Source organism: Bos indicus x Bos taurus, chromosome 6 (assembly GCF_003369695.1).
Source record: "Bos indicus x Bos taurus breed Angus x Brahman F1 hybrid chromosome 6, Bos_hybrid_MaternalHap_v2.0, whole genome shotgun sequence".
NCBI classification, from domain to species: domain Eukaryota; kingdom Metazoa; phylum Chordata; class Mammalia; order Artiodactyla; family Bovidae; genus Bos; species Bos indicus x Bos taurus.
In genome coordinates, this window is record NC_040081.1 from 68,681,396 (window position 1) to 68,707,245 (window position 25,850).

At 44.5% G+C, this 25,850-nt stretch overlaps 1 protein-coding gene across 1 annotated transcript in view; it reads right to left on the reverse strand.

Annotated features, from left to right (window-relative positions):
• SCFD2 (sec1 family domain containing 2) overlaps positions 1-25,850 on the reverse strand; it is a 395,759-nt gene that overhangs the window by 13,202 nt on the left and 356,707 nt on the right. The window contains exon 7 of the mRNA XM_027544495.1: positions 16,024-16,158. Coding sequence (XP_027400296.1) covers positions 16,024-16,158 — 135 coding nt within the window. The remainder of the gene's footprint in view (positions 1-16,023; positions 16,159-25,850) is intronic.

Genomic DNA, 25,850 nt, shown 5'->3' on the forward strand with positions numbered 1-25,850 from the left:
GGTGACTAACTGAAGGGGACAAGAGGGGGTTCCTGAAGACAGTGTGTTCGAGTCCTACCTGCAAGTTCAGGATGGTTCGGGGAGGAGTGGGTACAAGTGGTATGAGCCAAGTTCTGCAGGCAAGAGGTCACCAGCTGGGGAAAGTGAGCAGGACAGCTGCATGGAGTCATTATAGGAAGGATGCTGCCAGCTGCCTGCATGACCAGTGAAGCCAGAGGTGGGAGAAGCAGGCTGGTCTCCAGCCAGAAGAGGGTAGACAAAGTAGGGAAGTGTCTGCACTCACCACACTCACTAACACACAAGCCATCTTTGGGCCAAAGGATGGTCCCCATGGGTGGCAGGGTGGGCAGCAGGTTGAGAGGAAGAGAGCCAGCCCTTCTCTTACCCTGGCTTCAACTCTTTTTTCATCTTGGTTCTTCTGACTCCCTTGCCTAAATATAACTTTTCAGTATCTTATTTTAAAACACTTAGGAAGGTAATACATTAAGTGCTTCCAGTTACATAAGTCATTCCTTGGCTTCTGGAGAGGAAACTCAGAGTGAAGAGGGAGGGAGGGAAGGATGGGGAGAAATCGGGGGAGGGAAGGGAAAAACAAAAGGCAGGAAGAAAGAAGGAAAAGTGGGTCTAAACTTCTTCCAAATGGGCAGTGGTGAATACCGGACAAAGTTACAGAACTCTTGGATCTTCAGAAACAGGCTCTAGACTCCCCGCCCCACCCCCCAGCTTTCTGCCCTGAGGTTCCTTCCCTTGACTGCATTTGTTGACGGCTGTCCTCCAGCCCAGGTACCACACATGCACAGCTGTGCTGCTTCTGTCCTGCTGTCCCCTGTAATAGCTCTCACTATAGTCACCAACGGCTGTCACAGATAGGGGTCGACAGACATTTGTCTTCATTATCTGGACATTTCTGTGGCATGTGTCCCAGCTGATGACATCCTTCTTGGCTACCACAATAGCACTCTCTCTGGGGTCTTCCTTCTACCTTTCCCATGGCTTCTTCTCACATTTCTTCATAGGTTCCTTTTCTTGGTCTGCTCAATTGTCGATACTCCTTGGGCTTTATCTTTGACCCTGTGCTAGGAATCAGTGACCTAAAATGGGACTGGAATGGGTGAATTTAACTCAGATGACTATTATACCTACTACTGTGGGCAAGAATCCCTTAGAAGAAATAGAGTAGCCATCATAGTCAACGCAAGAGTCTGAAATGTAGTACTTGGATGCAATCTCAAAAACAACAGAATGTTCTCTGTTCATTTCCAAGGCAAACCATTCACCATCACAGTAATCCAAGGCTATGCCCTGACCAGTAATGCTGAAGAAGCTGAAGTTGAACAGTTCTATGAAAACCTATAAGACCTTCTAGGACTAACACCCTAAAAAGATACTCTTTTCATCATAGGGGACTGGAATGCAAAAGTAGGAAGTCAAGAAACACCTGGAGTAACAGGCAAATTTGGCCTTGGAGTACAGAATGAAGCAGGGCAAAGGCTAATAGAGTTTTGCCAAGAGAATGCACTGGTCATAGCAAATACCCTTTTCCAACAACACAAGAGAAGACTCTATACATGAACATCACCAGGTAGACAACACTGAAATCAGATTGATTATATTCTTTGCAGCCAAAGATGGAGAAGCTCTATACAGTCAGCAAAAACACACCAGGAGCTGACTGTGGCTCAGATCATGAACTCCTTATTGCCAAATTCAGACTTAAATTGAAGAAAGTAGGGAAAACCACTAGACCATTCAGGTATGACCTAAATCAAATCCCATATGATTATACAGTGGAAGTGAGAGATAGATTTAAGGGACTAGATCTGATAGACAGAGTGCCTGAAGAACTATGGATGGAGGTTTGTGACATTGTAGAGGAGACAGGGATCAAGACCATCCCTAAGAAAAAGAAATGCAAAGAACCAAAATGACCGTCTGAGGAGGCCTTACAAATAGCTGTGAAAAGAAGACACATGAAAAGCAGAGGAGAAAAGGAAAGATATAAGCATCTGAATGCAGAGTTCCAAAGAATAGCAAGGAAAGCCTTCCTCAGTGATCAGTGCAAAGAAATAGAGGGAAATAATAGAATGGGAAAGACTAGAGATCTCTTCAAGAAAATTAGAGATACCAAGGGACAATTTCATGCAAAGACGGGCACAATAAAGGACAGAAATAGTATGGTCCTAACAGAAGCAGAAGAAATTAAGAAGAGATGGCAAGAATACACAGGAGAACTATACAGAAAAGATCTTCATGACCCAGATAATCACGATGGTGTGATCACTCACCTAGAGCCAGACATCCTGGAATGTGAAGTCAAATGGGCCTTAGGAAGCATCACTACGAACAAAGCTAGTGGAGGTGATGGAATTCCAGTTGAGCTATTTCAAATCCTGAAAGATGATGTTATGAAAGTGCTGCATTCAATAGACCAGCAAATTTGGAAAACTCAGCAGTGGCCACAGGACTGGAAAAGGTCAGTTTTTATTCCAATCCCAAAAAAGGCAATGCCAAAGAATGCTCAAACTACTGCACAATTGCACTCATCTCACACGCTAGTAAAGTAATGCTCAAAATTCTCCAAGCCAGGCTTCAGCAATACGTGAACCGTGAACTTCCAGATATTCAAGCTGGATTTAGAAAAGGCAAAAGAACCAGAGATCAAATTGCCAACATCCGTTGGATCATCAAAAAGGCAACAGAGTTCCACAAAAACATCTATTTCTGCTTTATTAATATGCTAAAGCCTTTGACTGGGTGGATCACAACAAACTGTAGAAAATTCTTCAAGAGATGGGAATACCAGATCACTTGACTTGCCTCTTGAGAAATCTGTATGCAGGTCAGGACAGCAACAGTTAGAACTGGACATGGAACAACAGATTGGTTCCAAATTGGGAAAGGAATATGTCAAGGCTGTATATTGTCACCCTGCTTATTTAACTTATATGCAGAGTACATCAGGAGAAACCCTGGGCTGGATGAAGCACAAGCTGGAATCAAGATTGCCAGGAGAAATATCAATAATCTCAGATATGCAGATGACACCACCCTTATGGCAGAAAGTGAAGAGGAACTAAAAAGCCTCTTGATGAAAGTGAAAGAGGAGAGTGAAAAAGTTGGCTTAAAACACAACATTCAGAAAACGAAGATCATGGCATCTGGTCCCATCACTTCATGGGAAATAGATGGGGAAACAGTGGAAACAGTGTCAGACTTTATTTTTCTGGGTTCCAAAATCACTGCAGATGGTGACTGCAGCCATGAAAGTAAAAGACGCTTACTCCTTGGAAGAAAAGTTATGACCAACCTAGACAGCATATTAAAAAGCAGAGACATTACTTTGTCAACAAAGGTCAATGTAGTCAAAGCTATGGTTTTTCCAGTAGTCATGTATGGATGTGAGAAAGCTGAGCACTAAAGAATGGATGCTTTTGAACTGTGGTGTTGGAGAAGACTCTTGAGAGTCCCCTGGACTGCAAGGAGATCCAACCAGTCCATCCTAAAGGAAATCAGTCCTAACTATTCATTGGAAGGATGCTGAAGCTGAAGCTCCAATACTTTCACCACCTGATGTGAAAAACTGACTCATTGGAAAAAACCCTGATGCTGGGAAAGACTGAAGGCAGGAAGAGAAGGGGATGACAGAGGATGAGATGGTTGGATGGCATCACCGACTCAATGGAGATGAGTTTGAGTAAACTCTGGGAGTTGGTGATGGACAGGGAGGCCTGGCGTGCTGTAGTCCATGGGGTCACAAAAAGTCGGACATGACTGAGTGACTGAACTGAACTGAACTGTGATACTCTCACTTGAGGACCTCATCTACTTATATGCCTCCAATAATCTTTCAATTCTTCCCAAATCTATGTCTTCAGCATCTCTATTTAGTTCCAGTGGCCATCTCCACCTGGATGCCTCCTGGCATTCCTAAACTCAACAGATTTCAAATTTGGTGCATGATTTTAACCACTCCCCACCTCCTGCCAAGTCTATTCCTTCTCTGAACTTTTGATAAGCATCATCACCTTCACAGTCACCTGGGCCAGATACCTAGAAGTCATCTTGGACTTGCTATCTTTTTGATCTCCTAGGTAAGTCTATTAATTCTGCCCCCTCCAATTTACTGATCTCTCTTTGATTCCCACTCTCCCTGTTCTGGTTGGCTTTCATTTCTTCTTCTTTTTAATCTTTATATTTATTATTTATTTTGGCTGTGATAGGTCTTAGCTGCAGCATGCAAACTCTTTGTTGTGGCATGTGGGATCTAGCTCCCTGACCAGGGATTGAACCCTGGCCCCCTGCAATGGGAGCTCAGAGTCTTAGTCACTGGGCCACCAGGGAAGTCCCTCATTTCTTCTTTACTAGATTATTGCTAGATTCTTCTAACTTGTCTTCCTGTCCCTCATCTGGCCACCCCCATCCATTCTTCTCATTCCTGCTTAAGTGAACTTTCTAAAGTGTAAATATTTATTATTGAATCTTTGTGCATTATCTTATCTCATTCTCAAAAATCCTTAGGAGGCAAATACAATCATTGGTATATGATGCAGATGAAGAGACTGAAGTTTACACATAGTGACTAAATTGTGGAGGCAGGGGCCAAACCGCAGAGGTTACACTCTTAAACACCGGTCACCTCCTCACATGCTCAGAGCCAGGAAGGATAAAGTTCAGACTCCTCAATTCAGTATATAAGGTTTTTCTCACATGGCTTTGCTTTTTGTCTCCATTTTCATCTCCTCCATATACACTGTTTGCTGGAGTCAGTCAAAGACCTGAACCATCCATGAATGCATGGTATTTAAAAAAAAACATTTTGCTAAACATGCAACATCTTACTGAACACTTGCTCTGAAAAGAGCATTTATCACAAGTGTTCAATTTATTTTCATAAACCAAACCCCTGTGACCAGTACTTAGATCAGAAACAGAAAGCTGGCACTCTGGATCCCTTCATGCCCCCTTCACGTCACTACCTCGCCAAGGGGCAACTGCTATCTTGACTTCTAGCTGCTCAATACTGGGCTTTGCTTTTCTTGCTCAATGATATACCCTGAGGGTTTTTCTGTATTAGTGGGAAAGATCTGGGGCCCACAGGAATTGGTTGGGACCACACTGGTGGGTTGGCCTAGCCACACCAGTGGCCTCTGTCTGTGCCCATCACATTCCAGTTATTAAACACTTTGAGCACCATCTGCATTGTCTTATGTTATGTGGCATGGACAGTTTCCTCTGTGTAAAGTGCCCTTGGCTCTCCTTTTTATCTTAATATATGTTTTATTGAAGTACAGTTGACTTACATTTCAGGTACATAGCAAGGTGATTCAGTTATATAAATACACATACATTATTTTTGAAAGTATTTTCCATTATAGGTTATTATAAGATATTGACTATAGTTCCCTGTGCTATACAGTAAACCTTTGCTGCTTGTTGCATATTTGTCTGCTCTTCTTTATCTCCTTCCTTCTGTCTTTAAAAGCCATCCTCGCCTCTAAAAATCTCTCTCTAACCACCTCTCAACTCCTGCCCCATGACCCGAATCTGATAGACACCTCTGCCCTGGCCTTGTCACACGGGCTGCAACCTCGATAGGCCTGCCTATCTCCTCTTCTAGACTGTAAGCTACTAGAGGGTAGGGACTGATTGTATTTATCTTGGTAATTTGGGCTCTGAGCATAGAGCTAGCTCATGGTAAACTTTCAACAAGTGTTGCGTGAATAAAAAGAATGAATGAATGGATGAGGTCCACAGGTTAACTGGAGAGGTCTTTCTTTCCTTAGCTCTCTCTCTAAGAGAGAGATCTTTTAGACACTCCATTCTATGCATGGTTTTCCTGGCTGAGTAACAACCTGAAGTTCCTTCCAACCCACAAACAATTGTTTCTCACTTATTCCTGGGACAGAAATACAACTGGCTTCAGAACTTCACATTGGTACAGCATGTTCTCAAAGACATATGCTTTCCATAAGAGAGTCCGGACTCTGAAGTACATTGCAAGAATCTTGGAAGGATGCATTGAAAGATGAAAAGGAAAAAAGAAACAGCAACAGGGATCAATACCCCTGGGCCAAGGAGTTGAGAGAATGTTGATTTTGGTACAAATTAATGGGTGCCATTAATGCATGTTGCTGTTTGCTATTTTGGTTTCTGTTTAGATTTATGTTTTGATACAGCTTCCTTTATAGAACACATCAAGTTGGCAGACTATTGGGAAGTGGAGTCTTTCCAGTCTTTTCCATCAGAATAACACATTCCTTATAATCAGCCACACTCGGCTGAGTCTCATTTGTATGTGAGTTCACGGTGTAGGGCACTTTGAAGTTCCAAGATGTAAACGTCATTACTGCCATCATAAACACACAGATTAATAAAGCAAGTCGGGCTCACTGCCCTTTCTTTCATTTTCTAAACCTTCACTGGCTGTGACTTTAAGACATTTCCAAACCTTCATTGGCTGTGATTTTAAGACATCAGTTCTGATCAGAGAAGACAATTTCTCCCCACCATTTACCCAGCCTTTGAAGCCAAGGATGCCGACACCTTCTCTGCAGCTGTGGCCCCAAGAGCACTCTTTGATGTCCTGACTGGTTTCTATGGGAAGTGTTTCCTCTGCTCCTGGTTCCCTGGAGTTCTCTGGGCATTCCGGGAACCCAGCTGCTGATTCCTCTCCACTCTGTTTCTCTTCATGACTGACTCATTTGTCCCCAGCACACGCAACGGTCAGGTCCTCCATTCTCCAACAGTGGGCGGGCCTCGTAGGAGGGAGACAGCATAATGGGAGCATTGGCCCAAAGGGTTAGAGAGCAGCTGTGCTGACTTTGAAGGTGGCCTCGTAATGGCTCTTGTCCCCAAAAGTCAGTAACGGCACTGCTGCCGCCACCGAACACTTCACGTTCAGCTCCGCTTTTTATTCATTTATTCATCCATTCCACAAATACCTATTGAGCAAGTTCTATGGGCCAGGCACTGCTGTAGGCACTGGTAACTCAGCGGTGAATGAACCAAGAAGAATCTCTGCCATCAAAGAATTTATATTTTTGTTGGGGAAAATGACAAAATACAGAAGTAAATTGATAAGTGAGGAAAGCAGTAAGTGCTATGGAGGAAATAAAGCAGGGTTGGGGTTCCCATGTGGTACTAGTGGTAAAGAACCCGCCTGCCAACATAGGAGAAGTAAGAGACATGGGTTTGATCCCTGAGTAGGGAAGATTCCCCTGGAGAAGGAAATAGGCAACCCATTCCAGCATTCTTGCCTGGAGAAACCCATGGCCAGAGGAGCCTAGTGGGCTATAATCCATAGGGCTGCATGGAGTCGGACACAACTGAAGTGACTTGGCACGCACGCACAGGGCAAGGATTACTTTGCACAATCTTAGAATCTGTGAAGTAGGTAGAAGCTCCATTTTACAGACAGAGACAGTGAGGCTTACAGAGGTGAAGTGACTTGTCCCACGTTTTCCAATTCGTAAGCTATAGGGCTGAGACAGAAATCCAGGTCTGCCTCAGAGAAGAGTGGGATACATTCCACACGCCCTAATTTATAAACAGATTCTTCCAACTGAAAGCATTTTTACTAGCTCTCATCTCTTAAAACTCTGTACTTTTAGTTCTTCGGCAATGTCAGCCAATGACCAGTTTCCTCGTGGGACTTATTTCATCTCAGTGCAAAGGCTGCCATGCTGCCAGGGGCACTCTGTCATTAGCTCGACCTCCCTGCTGCATTTGCTGCCGTGGACGGCGTCCCCATTCTGGAGACTCCCACCCCCACCCCAACCCTTCTCTGTTTTCCAAGCCCTCTCGGTGTCTTTCCTGCCTCCTGGGCTCTCCTCTTGCTTGACCTGTCCCATCACACACTGTGTTCCTGACTGCTGGGGCCTCTTCTCCCAAACACCCTCCTTGGGTGGCCCTGTCCTGCCCACGGTCCAGGCCTCAGAGGGCCTGTGTCCCCAGGTCGCTACTGCAGGCCCAGGCTCTGCTGAGCTGCAAAGCTGTATCACAGGCACCTAAACTCTAAAACACAAGTTATTTTCTTCTCCATTTCTTCTTCTGAGTCAGAGAGAATGTAAACACCTGCCATCGAATCATCCCCGACTGGACGAGGGGCCCTGGATAATGCCCTCATTTACTTCCACATCCCATCAACGCCCAGTCCAGTGGGACCCACCAGGGCTGCATCCTTGACTTCATTCCCTCAGCCCCTACCTGACCCCGACTCTTCTTACCTTCTCTCCCTAATCTGGTGCCAGTCTGGCCTCCTTCCCTGCTCGCTCACTGCTGCCAGGTGATCTTTATAAAATACACACTGGTTGTTTTGGTGATTTAGTTGCTAAGTCATGTCCAATTCTCGTGACCCCATAGACTATAGCCTGCCAGGCTCCTCTGTCCGTGGGATTTCCCAGGCAAGAATACTGGAGCAGGTTGCCATTTCCTTCTCCAATACACTGGTTCTATATTCCTAAAAAACATGGTATAAAACCTCATCATTTCTGGTCAAATGTCAAGCCTCCAGCCCTTCGTGACCTGCCTTCTGCTTCTCTCTCTGTCTTATCTTCTTCCACTCCTCACAGGCTGCTCTGAGCTCCCGCCATTTGGAGCTACCTGGAATCCCTTCGACTTAGCCCAGAACTTCCTTCACTTTGTATCTCACTCCTACTGGTCAGACACATTCAACTCCTCTGACTCCCTGATTAAGCTCCCCCTTCCCCGTACTCTCACAGCCCGCCCAGACACCACTTCTCTCTTGTACCCCCCACTCTCAAGGTTCCTGTCCTTCTCCCTAACCAACTGTAAGCTCTCCGATGTGAGATGTGCTGTGACAGGAAGGACAGCTAGCCTGTCTGCATCTTCCTTACCCACAGCAGTGACTAGCATGCAAGAGGCTCTCAGTAATTGTTCACAGGCAGGCAAAGTTTGTAGCCGGCCAAAACCAAGTTTGTGTTTAATGATTCCTTCCAAGATCTAACTCACTAGAACTTATGGATCTTATTTAGCAAATGTTACACAAAAATCAAACCACAGTACGGAGCATAATTGAGAAGGAGAAAATATAAACAATAGTTATAAATAGTATTGCAAACAAATTCCAAGACTTGTGCTGATTTAATCAACAGACACCAAATGCTGAGATGTTTTCCTCTCATCAGAAATACTATTAAGTATAATGGGCCTAAGCCAACAGTTCATCTCTGAGTTGTGTTTTTCTTATGTAAATGATGAGGAGCTGGACTTGATGACCATCCTCAGTCCAGGGATCTGACATCAAATTGCACCTGAAGCTCATCATTTTTGCCCTTTATCCTTACAGCCTCCTTCACCCCACTGTAGTTGCTTCTGTAGATGTCTGTCCAGCTCACACATGAACAGTCCCCGCCATCTGCATGGCCACGGGGTGGGCTCCTGGCAGCTGTGTAGTTACAGTGTGGTCCTGCCCTCCTCCGACCTCGACTGAATGGTACAGGAATGGGCCCCTGGCCCAGGCCCCATGTGAGACCCTCCCCTGGGAATGGAGACTTGACCAAGACAGACGGGGCCCAGTCACAGCTCCTACGGAGCAGCAGCACCTGTGGCACAGCTCCCAGCCGCTCACTTGACTCTTGTTCACTGAGCGTGGACCCTGAGCTGGGACGGCTCTTGGCATCTTCTGCAGCCCACAGCCTGTCTTCAAGAACTGTCTGGTTTCCTGATGGCTTTCCAGTTCATGGGCCCAATCTTTCCTGAGGCTCACTGCATGGCTGCCCTTGAGTTCTTGGAGACACTCGGTCCTCCTGATGAGGGCTTTCCTTGATGAAGTTAGTGCCACTTGGTTAATTGCCAACAACGTATCTCAGCTCCAGCGTTTCCGGGTGGGCCTGAGCAGCTGCCCCCTCTACCCTGCGGGCCCAGGCCATGGAACACGCACAGGAACTTCTACTGAGGGCCCAGAGGCAAGCACTGAGTCTTCTGTGAGTGTTTTTCATAAATCTTTTTTTTCCAGTTAGGCACGGCCATAAGAAAGGGAACGACAACAACACGCAGTTTAACAACGCTCGTAAAAGGAGGTGAAAGGGCCTCGTGCAATTTCATCAGATACAACCCGCCCTCCTCATGCCAATTCCAGCAGGGAAAACATCTTGACAAATCATGTCCTTTAGTCAAAACAAGTTGGAGTCCAAACACATGGAGCAGATATAAAATTTATTATTTTCAGGAGACTGAAATCCAAACCACAAATTCCAGAAACGCATTTTCAAAGTGCTGCCTATTAGACATGCTCATTTTAAATTAAATTAACGCTGTTGTGAGAGTGGGAAGGTATGGTTCAACTTATTTATTAGATCACTATCAAGTTTTTTTCTATAGAGATCAAGGTGCTTCACGCACAGGCATTGGGAGAGAAGACTTACTTGACTGTTTAAAAAAAGTTAGGTTCTGCCAAAGCGGTTTCTTTGGACTTTGATACTCCCCTCCATCCAGGACACTGCCCTTTGAAGCCGACAGTTCTGTGCGGCTAACCACAAGTCTAGCCTCCAGTGGAGGAGTATGCTGAGTTGACTCCAAACACTTTCTTAGAACCACAGGCAGAATGACCTCGAGGGTGCCCAGCTCTGCTCCCTGGCCTGTCTCTTTCCTTGACAGGCCTGATGGTGAGAATTTGAGAGAGCAAAGTTCTACAGCTCAGCGTCTCATCCTTCAGGAAGGCTTTTTTAATTTTTTGTTAATTTTTTAAAAAGATTATATTATTTAAAATGATTTAGGCAAACAGCAAGCATGCCTTTTGCTATCAGAGTCTTTCCAGGCTCACTTATTTTGAAACCAGATCAGAAGCATGAGTGAGTGAATTTTCTGTCTTCTAGATTGAAGGGAAACTTGTAGAATTCAAACACCATTCTTGCTGGGCTGGACAGCCAATCCTACACTTAGGTGGAGGGCAGATGGTATTTTTCCAAAGTGGCCTCGATGATATTTTCTGCTCCTCATGCTCTGGTTCCCTTTTTAACAGGAAGAGAGCAGGTCCCTCCCCTTGAACCCAGGAAGGCATTTGTGACTGCCTCAACCAACAGAGCACTGTGGGAGTGATGCTCTGCGGCTTCTGAGGTTCCCACCTGGTGCTCTCTCAGGATGCTTGTCCTTGGGATGCGGCTGCCTTGCTGTGAGGAAGCTCAGGCCACGTGGAGAAGCCTGTGTGGAGAGGAACTGAGGCCTTCAGCTCACAGGCCGGGCTGAGCTACCAGTTGATGGTCAGCATAACCTTGGAGGCGAATTCTTCTCTGCTGAGCTCTGCTCAGACAGCACATTCATGAACAAAATAAATGATCAATGATATTTAAAGCCAGTGTTTCAACATGGCTTCTGATGCACCGATTGATATCTGGGACAAGTGGAGATGAGAGACTTGTCTGGAGAGTCTGATTTATGCAGGAAAGCGTGCTAAAGCAATGGAAGGAAAGTGACTTTAACAAGTTGCAGTCTGATATCAGTACATGAGGTTCTGACTGTACTAAGGGCAGAACCCAGCCGCCTTGACTTCCCTCTCACAGAGGATTAGTTTGATGCAGAGAATCCTGGACACATGGGGGTATCCCCTAACTTTCACCATCTGCAGACGTACATCAGTGAGACTGAATGCTGTGAGCCACTGTGGAGCATCTGGGATGGAAGTCTCATTTCCCTACAGCACAGAGGCTGTCTGAGGGGCACTTGTGGGGTGGAGCATATGCCCTCTCCCAGGATGTGGAGACAGAGCTTCTGTAGGGCTCCTGGTGGAGTTAGGGGCCCGAGTTGTTGTGGGCTTCTGCCTCCATTTAGGTGGTCAGGGTCTAGCCCAGCTGGCCTCCTTTGAACCATCTCATCACAGCACATGTATGGAATCTCACAGGCTCAACAGCTTGCCCCAGGCGGGACGGTCTGTGTCCCCTGAGACTGAGGACACCAAGGTTGGACTCACGGGGGAGAACAAAAGGGTCTGGAAAACCACAGCGCAGTTGTACAAACACAGCTTCCCACAGGCACTGAGACTCCATGTCTCTTAGAAAGAACAAGTCAGGAGTGAGAGAGGACATGCTCGTGGCTTTGTGGGGAGGTGTCTATTCTCTCCTATGTGATTCACGTGTTCACTCAGCAGTCGATCTGTATGCATCAAATGCCCGCATGTTGGCTCCGCTGCTGCTGCTGCTAAATCGCTTCAGTCGTGTCCGACTCTGTGCGACCCCATAGACGGAAGCCCACCAGGCTCCTCTGTCCCTGGGATTCTCCAGGCAAGAACACTGGAGTGGGTTGCCACTTCCTTCTCCAATGCAGGAAAGTGAAAAGTGAAAGGGAAGTCGCTCAGTCGTGTCCGACTCCTAGCGACCCCATGGACTGCAGCCTACCAGGCTCCTCCGTCCATGGGATTTTCCAGGCAAGAGTACTGGAGTGGGGTGCCACTGCCTTCTCTGGTTGGCTCCGCACAGGGATACAAAGATTCTCAAGGTGGCTCTTGGGAACCACACTCTGACCAGGACCATGAACTTGTAAAAATAAAAATAGCAAATACGTACTTAGCACTTACTGTAGGACGGGCACCGTTGTAAATACCCTGTATGTACGAACTCACTTTATTCTCACAACAGCCCTATAAAATGGCTACTATTATCATCCTCAATTTATAGTCCACAAAGAGTTGGACATGACTGAGCGATCTTCACTTCACTTCAATGTGTAATGATAAAGATGTAGAATGATAAAGCAAGGACTATGTGCAGCCGCAGAGGTGTGTGCAGAAGGTATGGAGCCCTGACGATACCCTGGGGCCTGGAAACCCCTCTCCTATGGTCTTCCTATCACTGCTGTGGGGCCCACAGCACACCGTGTGGGAACATCTACTGGTCTACTTACTAGCACATCTCTCCCCGGCTTCTCACCTCCTGCCTAGGCTACAGGTCCTCCCTCTGATGACTCTAAGCTAATGTCATCTGTGAAACCATGTGAGTCCAGAGACAGGCGAGCAGCTCAGCTCCCTTTCCAGCACCACGGCTCTCCCGTTTGGATGAGCAGCACACCAAGCCGAGAAGGAGGCCACATGGACACCTTTATTTCATCAGGTTCTGTCTGTTTGCTCCTTTCAGGCTCAGCTTCAGTTGGTTCTGAGTGAGAAGAGGGGGAAACAGGTCCCAGAAGCAAAGAGTAGGGCAGAGAGTGGCAGGAAAGCAATGGCTGTTGGCCGCTGATACAGAATGAAGCTGCAGAGTGTGGAGGCAACCCAACACCACTGCGCACATTTCTCCTCCTGGGGCTGTACGGCCCATGAGTCCCTGGACTGAGTCCCAGAGAAGCAGTACCAGCAGATGACCCTGGGAGAGTGCCCTCACCTGGCACTCCGGATCACTCCGGCCCGGGAGCTGATTGAGGCACTGCATAGATACTGGAGAGGGAAAGCATCTGTGCTAATGAATCATCAGGAAGAAAAGAATTTATGATACATGAATACTGAACTTGCAAGAGAATACTTGGTAACATCCTGGTGCCAAGAAATGTTGTGCGTAAGAGCGTGGACTTTGGAATAAGATGGATCTGGGGATGAATCCTGGCATCCCACTTCCTGTGTGCTGTTCAGCCTTCTGAAAGTTCATATCTGCTGCCTACCCCTTCTGGGCTTCAGTTTCCCCATGGGTAAAGCAGGGATAATTGAAGGGTCATCGTGAGGTTTGAATGTGAGAGTGGCTGATCCCCGGGTACAGGTGACCACAGCTTAGCTGCCTGACTTTGGTAGTGAGAAGCCTCAGAGAACAGGACCAGGGAGACTGGTGAATGGCCATGGCCATGAGAGCCTCTGCCTCCTCCCTCCACATCCTCTTCTTTCCATCGGCCTTAAACCAAAGTAGAAGACACCCTCTCCCGATGGCGCACCCCCATGTCAAAGACAGAGCTCTACAGGAAAGCAAAGGTGGTTCCTCAAAGCCCTAGTGTTCCTCTTTTCATTTACTGCAGGTTTGTTCAAACCCTGACACATGGGCTGCCAGGAATTTTCCTTGCCAAGTTCTCTGGAATGATGAGAAGAGCCAGCCATAGAGGCCCAGGTACAAACAAAATAAAATGATTCTCCCTTGGGGTGCTGGGGTGGGGAGGGTTTTGCCTAGCTCACCAAGACTCTCCCACCACCTGCAGACAAATGAGACACCCCTGGTAAGTGAGTGCAGAGGCCCAGCAGCTGGGGGCTGAAGAGTGGGTCTTGGCAGCTGCTGGGAGAATGCATGATTCTTTTTCCTAAATCCATTAAATGGAAACCTCCCTTTGGGATCCATCTCTGGGGGCAGGAGCATCTCTGCATGAGCCCTAACTCCAGGGATTTGAATGGAGAGAAACATGGCAGCCCAATGATGGCCCAGGACAGTTCTAAACATCCCCCCAGGCAAAGCCCGTCTTAGGACAGTGAAGCTTCCCACTGCAAGGAGAGCTACAAAAAACACACTGTAGAGTTTAAAAGGGTAATTTAAAGATGTGATGTCTCACGGTTCATGAAACAGCGATGGAAAATGCAAGTGGACAGTCCTCCTACAACAGACGGTCTCTGTCGGCCGTCGGAGAGTTGCTAAGTCCGTTGGTGTATTAAAGGCACTGTGACATATGACAGCAAAGACTTTTGGTTTAATTTTCTGTTTAACCGAGGGTTTTCCGAACATATTTTGTCACAGAACCCTTTTCCAGGAAACTGTTCTTTTGTGGAACAACACTGGCAAGTTATGTTCGGGCAAGTTAGGGCCTCCTCTCACTGACACCGTGCCTCTTTGCAAATCACAAACTCCCGCAGTGAGCAGAGCGCGGGCGGGTTCGAGCCTCCACTTGGGCCCTTGGCCAGACTATGGGTGCAGCAGGCCGACTGCAGAAGGTCACGGTGGGCTGTCCTCAGATCTGACCGACCAGGGCAGGGAAGTCCACACTTCTTATTTCAGTTTCTCTTCAAGGTTAAGTCCAAGCTTATGAATGAAGCAATAGAGTGCTCAGGCAGAGAAATTCAGAGAGCACGTCTAGCTGGGAAGCATCTGTAAAAACCAGCCAGTATGAAGAGCTGCTAGACAACCCTGGCTCACATCTACACAGGAGCCCTTGAACACTTTTGAGAAGCTGATCTGTGCTGTATTATTTAAAACAAAAAACAAAAAACAAAAAACAGATAGAGGGAAAATGCCCCAGCCACATGTTGCATCAGAAGCTGATGATGACTGGGAGTACTGGGGAGGAGACCTAGCATCCATTCCAGCTGCTCACTGCTTGGTTTAGAGTCTGACTGGCTTCCGCCCTCTGGCTTTTGGAGCGGACCAGTTTTCCTGGCATATGCATTTATTGAACTCTGAAAGGGCAGATCGTCTATGAAGATTAATTCATGATTTCAAAGACGCTTTGAAACTGGCAAAACATTCTGTTATTTCCAAGAGTTATTACAACCGAAATCCTGGCATAGATGAGGAGGTCAGCCTGTAATCTCATTTAGATCTTTTTAAATTTAGAAACTTTACAGTGGGTTAAAAATAGATCACATTTGTGTACTTTTCCTCCTTTCATCTCTACTGCAAAGGCAGTTTGGTAGTTTTGACTTAGCCTTGATATTAGCTACAGAAATTCTGGTACTTGTCACCCGGGAGTCTGCTAAGCCAAAATAAAAGTGATTTTCAAATGGATTTTGGGATGATGCTGGTTATATGACTGAGGAGAGTTACTTGTTATCCTGCACAGTACGCTCTAGAATTAAGGGCGCAAGATTACCACTAAGATCCGTATGTGGATTTGTGTTAAGTGAAAATGTGAACCAGGAGGGATGTTTTCAGTAGTGCTACCCTGGAGGGCTGTGTCCTTACCCACTGATCAGAAAAGATCATAATACTTAGGTCAAGGGAAGCTAGAGGGTCAGGCTGCTTATAAGCAAAAGTTATGTGAAGATTGTACCTGATTTCAGAAAGCCCAGACATTCTCTTCTGTGATACTCACCAGGGTTAAGGAGGTATGAGCATTTTCAAGCCCAGCAAAGATAGCATTACACTTAGGATTACCTTGTCATGGTGACTTTACCTTCATGAACATGCTGAATCCAGTTTTAAGGAGATCAGTGAGGCCTGAAGACATATGTTCAATGTCAACTGGATCTGGTCTCTCGGGATTAAATATTTCCTCCACAACCTGCTTCAACAGTGGTTTATAGGATGCCTGGAAAGACAAAATATTGTGCTGTAAGTAAAAGGGTTTGTTTGGTTTGTCTGGAGAGAGGATAGCTTTATCTGTACCAAACAAAGCAAAACAAGTTTATTTTCGATCCTGAGCAATGGCTATGGTTTTGTGTGTGTGTGAAAAGACAATATAGCAACATTGATTTTTTGGGAATTATTCCATTACACTAGCACTATTTTTTGTTTCTTATACTCCCTTCCACAAGCAAACAACTCTTACCAGAGCTATAGTTATAGGATGGCTAATTTTTCAATCTAGATTTAAAGTGACAATGTAATGTATCAAGTATAAGTTCAGTTCAGTCACTGAGTCATGTCCGACTCTTTGCAACCCAAAAGACTGCAGCATGCTAGGCTTCCCTAGCATGTCCATCACCAACCTTCCCCTGTCCATCACCAACCCCTGAAGCTTGCTCAAACTCATGTCCATCAACTCAGTGATGCCATCCAACCATCTCATCTCTGTCGTCCCCTTCTCCTCCTGCCTTCAATCTTTTCCAACATCCAGGTCTTTTCTAATGAGCCAGCTTTTTGCATCAGGTGGCCAGTGTATTGGAACTACAGCTTCAGCATCAGTCCTTCCAATGAATATTCAGGTTTGATTTCCTTTAGGATTGACTGGTTTGATCTCCTTGCAGTCCAAGGGACTCTCAAGTCTTCTCCAATACCACAGTTCAAAAGCATCAATTCTTTGGTGCTCAGCTTTCTTTATGGTCCAATTCCTACATCCATTCATGACTACTGGAAAAACCATAGCTTTGACTAGATGGACATTTGCTGGCAAAGTAATGTTTCTGCTTTTTAACATGCTGTCTAGGTTGGTCATAGCTTTTCTTCCAAGGAAAAAGTGTCTTTTAATTTCATAGCTGCAGTCACCATCTGCCGTGATTTTGGAGCCCCCAAAATAAAGTCTCTCACTGTTTCCATTGTTTCCCCATCTTTTTGCCATGAAGAGATGGGACTGGTTGCCATGATCTTTGTTTTTTGAATGTTGAGTTTTAAGCCAGGTTTTTCACTCTCCTCTTTCACTTTCATCAAGAGGCTCTTTAGTTTTTCTTCATTTTCTGCCACAAGGGTGGTGTCACCTGCATATCTGAGGTTATTGATATTTCTCCCAGCAATCTTGATTCCCGCTTGTGATTCCTCCAGCCTGGCATTTCACATAATGTACTCTGCATAGAAGTTAAATAAGCAGGGTGACAATATACAGCCTTGACGTATTCCTTTCCCAATTTGGAACCAGTCTGATGTTCCATGTCCAGTGCTAACTGTTGCTTCTTGATCTGCATACAGGTTTCTCAGGAGACAGGTAAGGTGGTCTGGTATTCCCATCTCTTGAAGAATTTCCCACAGTTTGTTGTGATCCACCCAAAGGCTTTAGCATAGTCAATGAAGCAGCAGTAGACTTTTTCTGGAATTCTCTTGCGTTCTCTATGATCCAACAGATGTTGGCAATTTGATTTCTGGTTCCTCTGCCTTTTCTAAAACAAGCTTTAATATCTGGAGGTTCTTGGTTCACGTACTGTTGAAACCTAGCTTGGAGAATTTTGAGCATTACTTTGGCAGCGTATGAGATGAGTACAATTATTCAGTATTCTGAACATTCTTTGGCATTGTCTTTCTTTGTGATTAGAATGAAAACTGACCTTTTCCAATCCTGTGGCCACTGATGAGTTTTCCAAATTTGCTGGCATGTTGAGTGCCGCACTTTCACAGCATCATCTTTTAGAATTTGAAACAGCTCAGCTGGAATTCCATCACCTCCACCTGCTTTGTTCGTAGAGATGCTTCCTAAGGCCCACTTGACTTCACATTCCAGGATGTCTGGCTCTAGGTGAGTGGTCCCACCGTCATGGTTATCTGGGTCATTAAGATCTTTTCTGTATAGTTCTCCTATGAATTCTTGCCACCTATCTTCTGCTTCTTTTAGGTACATACCATTCCTGTACTTTATTGTACCCATCTTTGCATGAAATGTTCCCTTGGTATCTCTGATTTTCTTGAAGAGATCTCTAGTCTTTCCCATTCTATTATTTTCCTCTATTTCTTTGCATTGATCATTTAGGAAGGCTTTCTTATCTCTGCATTCAGATGGATATATCTTTCCTTTTCTCCTTTTCCTTTAGCTTTTCTTCTTTTCTCAGCTATCTGTAAGGCCTTCTCAGACAACCATTTTGCCTTTTTGCACTTCTTTTTCTTGGGGGTGGTCTTGATCCCTGTCTCCTGTACAGTGTTAGGAAACTCTGTCCATAGTTTTTCAGGCACTCTGTCTATCAGATATAATCCTTTGAATCTATCTGTCACTTCCACTATATAATCACATGGGATTAGATTTAGGTCGTACCTGAATGGCCTAGAGGTTTTCCTTACTTTCTTCAATTTAAGTCTGAATTTGGCAATAAGGAGTTCATGATCTGGGCCACAGTCAGCTCCTGGTCTTGTTTTTGCTGACTGTATAGAACTTCTCCATCTTCGACTGCAAAGAATATAATCAATCTGATTTTGGTGTTGATCATCTGGTGAAGTACATGTGTAGAGTCATCTCTTGTGTTGTTGGGAGAGGATGTTTGTTATAACTGTTGCATTCTCTTGGCAAAACTCTGTTAGCCTTTGCCCTGTTTCATTTTGTACTCCAAGGTCAAACTTGCCTGTTACTCTAGGTATCCCTTGACTTCCTATTTTTGCATTCCAGTTCTCTATGATGAAAAGGACACTTTTTTTTTTTTTTTTGATGTTAGTTCTAGAAGGTCTTGTAGGTCTTCATAGAACTGTTCAGCTTCTTTGGCATTAGTGGTTGGGGCATAGACTTGGATTACTGTGATACTGAATGGTTTGCCTTGGAAATAAACAGAGATCATTTTGTCGTTTTTTGAGACTGCACTCAAGTACTGCATTTTGGACTCTTTTGTTGATACTGAGGGCTACTCCATTTTTTCTAAGGGATTCTTGCCCACAATAGTAGTTATAATGGTCATCTGAATTAAATTTGCCCACTCCGGTCCATTTTAGCTTACTGATTCCTAAAATGTTGATATTCATTCTTGCCATCTCCTGTTTGACCACTTCCAATTTACCTTGATTCATGGACCTCACATTCCAGGTTTCTATGCTTTGGACTTCACTTCCATCACCAGTCACATCCACAATTGGGCGCTGTTTTTACTTTGATTTAGCCTCTTAATTCTTTCTGGAGCTATTTCTCCACTATTCTCCAGTAGCATATTGGGCACCTACTGATCTGGGGAGTTCATCTTTCAGTGTCATATCTTTTTGCCTTTTCATACTCTTCATGGGGTTCTCAAAGCAAGAATACTGAAGTGGTTTGCCATTCCCTTCAGCATGAAGTATGCTGAAAAGTAAAATACTGTCAACTTAGATAGACATGAAGATGCTCTCAGGTCTTTCCTAAACATTCTTAGAATTATGCTCCCTTCCTTTAGGATCCCAAATGTTTTCTTACAATGTATCGTCACTAACCAAGCCCAAAGCAATCTCTTTTTTCTAGAGAAGTCAACTCCAAGTACAACTTGGCCAGAAAAAGAAGCCAAGATACCGCAAAGAAATCTGACCAAGGTCAGGACTCAGAGAAAGGATGCCCTGTGAACAATAAGAGTTTCAGTAGGGGACTTCCCTGGTGCTCCAGTGGCTAAGACTCCACACTCCCAACACAGGGGGCCGGGTTCAATCCCTGATCAGGGCACTAGATCCCACATGCTGCAACTAAAGATTCCACATGTCACAGCTAAGACCTGGCACAGTTAAATAAATGAATAAATTAAAAAAAAGAATTTCAGTAGAATTAAGTTGATGTGGATTTACAATACCTACAGTTTGGCAAATGGTGCTACATCTATCCAGGTTTAGGTAATATTTGGAGGCAGCTGCCTCTGACCAATGTGTATTCTAAGCAAATTCCCTTCCTCCTTTCCTTGGGTCTCTTTACTACCAAGCTTTTCCTCTCTCCTTCCCTTCCCATCAGCTGGACAGCTTTACTCCCAGTCATGTTGCTGCTTTTGCACTCCAGTTCTGTATGGCACCCCAGTGGGACATGAAGGGGGAAGGAAGAGGAGTGTCTACCCTCAAAGCACTCTACTGCATCTATCACAGACTCAGGAAAGCCAGCACTGTAGAGATGCGGTGAACTGTGTGTCTCTTTGTACTGGCCAGATCTGTGACCAACCTCTAGCCAGTGTTGAGGACTTCTGGGGCGCTGACTTCATCCCTGGCCTCGTCCTGCTTTCCCTACAGTCATGTTTTACTCTGAGTTTTCCCTTATTCCAACTTTCTTACTTGAAATATCTTAGAAAGAAATCAGGGTATAAATCCTCACAATCATAAATAATCACTTAGCTAGAAGGCAACTAGTGCATTTAACAGGGATAAGATGCAGGGAGAAATGGCAACTGTCGAATTGAAGCTGCAGCTCTCCTCTGTTTATTAATCAAACAGACCATGGCATGCCCAGAGATCTCATATGCAGATGCTCACAAAAGGGATAGCACTGCGCAGAGACACAGAACTTTAAAAACAAACAAAACTATGAGTCAACATCCTCATCATAGTGCTGTAACACCAAGTTCGTTTTTTAAAATTTATCATACAGGCAAAAATACAGAGGTTTGAAAATACACTCTTTTGACAAGGTCATAGGGAAACAGACATGCTCATATACTGCTAGTGGGAGTGTAAATTGTTACAATCAGCACAGAGAGTAATCTGGGGATACCTATCAAAGTTATGAATGCATCTGACCTAGCAATCCCACATCTAAAACTTAATCCTACAAATATGCTACTGTATGCAAATGAGATCCATAAAAGTCTGTTACAGCAAAAGATTGGAAACTCATGTGTCCATCAATAGGGAGCTGTTTAATAAATGGAATCCATCCACATGAAGGAATGCCATGGAAGTGAAGAGGGGAACTCTGTGCTGATAGGAAAAAGCAAGGTGAGAATAAACTGTGAGTGGAGAAAGCAAGATGAGGAACAGTATGAATAATGGGCTTTTGTGTAAAATGTGCCAAAGGGAATATGAAAGTTTGCACTTGCTGGAACATGCAAAAAATAAACTCAGGTGTGATATACAGAACCACCATGAGCAGTGATCACGACGTGGGGGACTGGACAAGAGGCAAAGGTGGGAGGAAGTCTTTTCACTGTATTCCTTTTTTAAAAGCACAGTTAAAACACCACCACACACACACCTACACCCGCACACACTCCCACAGATCAAGAACGGTCTTTTTTTCTTCACTTGTTAAAAATTAATGTTATTTATGTCCGGAAGAGGTTGGAATAAAGCACACGAAAATGTAAACGAGGGCTAATGCTAGGTTCTGCGAGTAGGGGACTCTATTTTCTTCTTTTTCCAAAACTTCAGAAATTAACAGGTATATTTCTGGAATTAAAACAATCCAATATGTATTTTCAATGTTAAAAAAAAAAGTTCACAGAATGGCCTCTGAATTTTCCAAACCCTCCTCCCCGAGTAAACTGTCTTGAGAAATTTTCTACCATCTCAGCCTTTCTGGATATTTAATCTCTTAAACTTTAATCTCTCTAAACTGCTCTCCATGGAGAAGTCCTTTGGCCAATATTCCGCTAACTTACCAAATATTCATCAACTGCTTCCTTAGAAATAGAACCAGTTTTTGGCCAGGAACATGATCAATTGGCTGAAAACTCCATTCTGCAGCCTTTCTTGCTGCTGAGTCTGGAAGTTTTGGAGAATGATATGCAAGGAGAAGGGGAGTAGGACTTCTAGAAGCTTTCCTCCCCTTTCTCTTTTCTGCTGCCTGGAATATGAAAGTGATGGCGGCAGCCCCAGCAGCCACTGTGGAAAACTGAACCATTTCTTGGAGATGCTAGAGCAGAGGGCTGGAAGAAATCTGGGTCAGTGGAGACTCGTGGCAGTACCACAACACAGATGGACTGAATCAGAACCTACATATGTGACAAGACAAACCTTGCATGTTTAAGCCGTTATGTTTCAGATCTCTGCTGCTGCTAAGTCGCTTCAGTCGTGTCCGACTCTGTGCGACCCCATAGACGGCAGCCCACCAGGCTCCCCCGCCCCTGGGATTCTCCAGGCAAGAACACTGCAGTGGGTTGCCATTTCCTTCTCCAATGCATGAAAGTGAAAAGTGAAAGTGAAGTCGCTCAGTCGTGTCCGATACTACTTGCAACTTAATAAAATTCTGTTACAAAGCACAAAGGGAAGGTAAATAAAAAGCCCACTGCTTCTTTCCTGGAGCTTACAGTTATTTCTTTTATTAGTCTACATATAGTTATACAGACTAACATGGGGCAGAACCAGAGATACACATAGGCTGTCACATTTAAGACAGGAGGGAGTATACCCCTCAACCTACAAAAACCAAAAGAAGGCTGTTGCTCGCCATAGGACGCACCTTCAGTAAGTAGGATGAGTAGTGACCCCAAGAAAAGCTCAGGCATAGGAAAAAGGCGGACCTGTTGTCCAGCAAAAACATTATGTTGGGGCCCCCTCTGTGCAAGGCACGGGGTACCAGGGTGACAGGACTGTGCTCAGGGCCCCAGAAGCCCCTGTGTAGACTGGAGACAGGGAAAGAAGGAAGCATGGAGGCTTAGACATCCCCTTTCTCCCTTGCTCCACTTTCAGCTCAGCCCTGGGGAATGCAGCTCTAGGGAGAAAGGCCCTTTGAGTCAGCCTCCCCTTAAGGATGAGCAAAGATTTGGAAGTCCTATTCCCTTAACACCTTCATTCTTGGGACTTTGTGATCATGGAATGTTACTTGGCAGGGCTGTAAACACGTTTTATTATTTTTTAAGATATGTAGGTAACATTTTTTAGATTGAGAAAAGCAGCCACAAATTAAGTATGGAAAAGTCACAGATAACAGACACATCACATAATCCAGAGAAATAATCAAAGTGCTTTTCTTAATGAACTGCCTCTCATACCTCTGTAATACTTATTTTTTCTCTTGACTGAACTCTCTCCTATGACATTCACATGACATTCTCACGACTGTCTTCTCATGATAGCAATTTTTAAAAATAATTTTATTTTTAATGTTGGCTGTGTTGGGCCTTCACTGTTGCATGGGCTTTTCTAGTTGCAGTGAGGTGGGGTTACTCCCTAGGTGTGATGCTTGGGCTTCTCACTGCAGTGGTTTCCCTTGCTGCACAGCATGGGCTCCAGGGCACGTGGACTTCAGTAGTTGTGGCTCCCAATCTCTAGAGAGCAGGCTCAATAGTTATGGCACATGGGCTTTAGCTGCTCTGCAGCATGTGGGATCTTCCCAGCCCAGGGATCTCTACCCATGTTTCTCTACCACAGGTTGATTCTCTACCGCTGAGCCACCAGGGAAGCCCCAGTTCAGTTCAGTTCAGTTGCTCAGTCGTGTCCGACTCTGCAACCCCATGGACTGCAGCATGCCAGGCTTCCCTGTCCATCACCAACTCCCAGAGTTTACTCAAACTCATGTCCACTGAGTCAGTGATGCCATCCAACCATCTCATCCTGTGTCATCCCCTTCTCCTGCCCTCAATCTTTCCCAGCATCAGGGTCTTTTCTAATGAGTCAGCTCTTCGCATCAGGTGGCCAAAGTATTGGAGTTTCAGCTTCAACATCAGTCCTTCCAATGAACACTCAGGACTGGTCTCCTTTAGGGTAGACTGGTTGGATCTCCTTGCAGTCCAAGGGACTCTCAAGAGTCTTCTCCAACACCACAGTTCAAAAGCATCAATTCTTCAGTGCTCAGATTTTTTTATGGTCCAACTCTGGGGGTGGGGAGCGAAGCCCCATGATGGCAATTTTGAAATATCATTTTTCATAATTAGATGTGGTGGTTATTAAGCTGTTTTCTCTCGAGCCCAAATCTTCTCTTCCATGCTCAGTTCTGGGAGGCTGTCCTGCAAACCGTATTTGTGCTTTGCCATCTAGATCCGTTTGACTCTGCCCACAGGAGCCCAGGAAGGACACTGGAAGGCAGGGAAAGCAAGCGGGAACCTGCCCCTCTTTGTTATTTCTGTTAGCATCACCCCAGCAATGGCTCCTTACCACTTGAAGCTGCCCCTTCTCTGGTCTTTTAAATCATACATTACCTTTCTTGTTTAAACTGCTTTCAGCTTTTTTCTTTTTTCTATTTTCACTGGTAACCAAAAACTCATTAAATGATATAAGTATGGTTAATTTAAAGATACATGCACCCCAATGTTCACTGCAGCACTATTTACAATAGCCAGGACATGGAAACAACCTAAATGTCCATTGACAGAGGAATGGATAAAGAAGGTGTGGTGTACACACACACAGAGTATTACTCAGCCGTAAGAAAGAATAAGGCTATGTGGCATACATACACACACACACACACACACACACACACACACACACAGAGTATTACTCAGCCATAAGAAAGAATAAGGCTATGTGCTGTACACACAACACACACACACATACACACAATTACTCAGCCATAAGAAAGAATAAGGCTATGTGCTGTACACACACACACACACACACACACACACATACACACAATTACTTAGCCATAAGAAAGAATAAGGCTATGTGGCATACACACACACACACACACACACACACAGTATTACTCAGCCATAAGAAAGAATAAGGCTATGTGGTGTACACACACACGCACATACACACACACACACACAGAGTATTACTCAGCCATAAGAAAGAATAAGGCTATTTGCAGCAACATGGATGGACCTAAAGATTATCATACTAAGTGAAGGAAGCCAGAGAAAGACAAATATGTATCACTTATATGTGGAATCTAAAAAAATGATACAAATGAACTTATTTACAAAACAGAAATAGACCCACAGACATGGAAAACAAACTTATGGTTATCAAAAGGGAAAGGGGCAGGGAGGGATAAATTGGAAAGTTGGGATTAACATATATACACTATTATATATAAAACAGATAATCAACAAGGACCTATTGTATAACACGGGGAACTATACTTGATATTTTGTAATAACCCATAAGGGAAAATAATCTGAAAAAGAATATATATACATATAACTGAATCACTGTACTATATACCTGAACTAACAATATTGCAAACAACTCTACTTCAATTTAAAAAAGAGAGAGAGAGAGAGAATTTACAGTGATTTATGGTCCAGTAATTAGGACTTGGTGCTTTTACTGCTGGGGCCCGAGTTCAATCCCTAGTCAGGGAACTGAGATCCCACAAGCTGCACAGCACAGTCAAGAAAAAAAAAAAAAAAGACGTTTTGCCACTTAAATATTATATAGAAGGAGATTTCTAAATTCTTCTTTAAAACAACTAAGCACAGAACAACTAAATAACATTGTTCATTTAAAGAGCTCGATTTAGGAAAAGACTTTCTCAGGTTCAAAGCAATACTTGTCTCATGATTCATTAGCAAACACATTTCTTAGTTTCCCCAATCAGGGTTTTAATCATGAGAACTTTTGGCTTCTTCCTTACTTACTTTGGATTTTTTTCTGCCTCAAATCACGTCGCTGAAATCTGACTAGAATGAATGGCTTTGGCAGTAGCTTCTTTTTTTATATATTTTAAGACTTTGAGTCTTTTTTTTTAATTTATTTTTTCCTGTGCTGGGTATTCTTGGCTGTGCAGGCTTTTCTCTAGCTGTGGTGAGCGGGGTCTACTCTCCAGCTGCT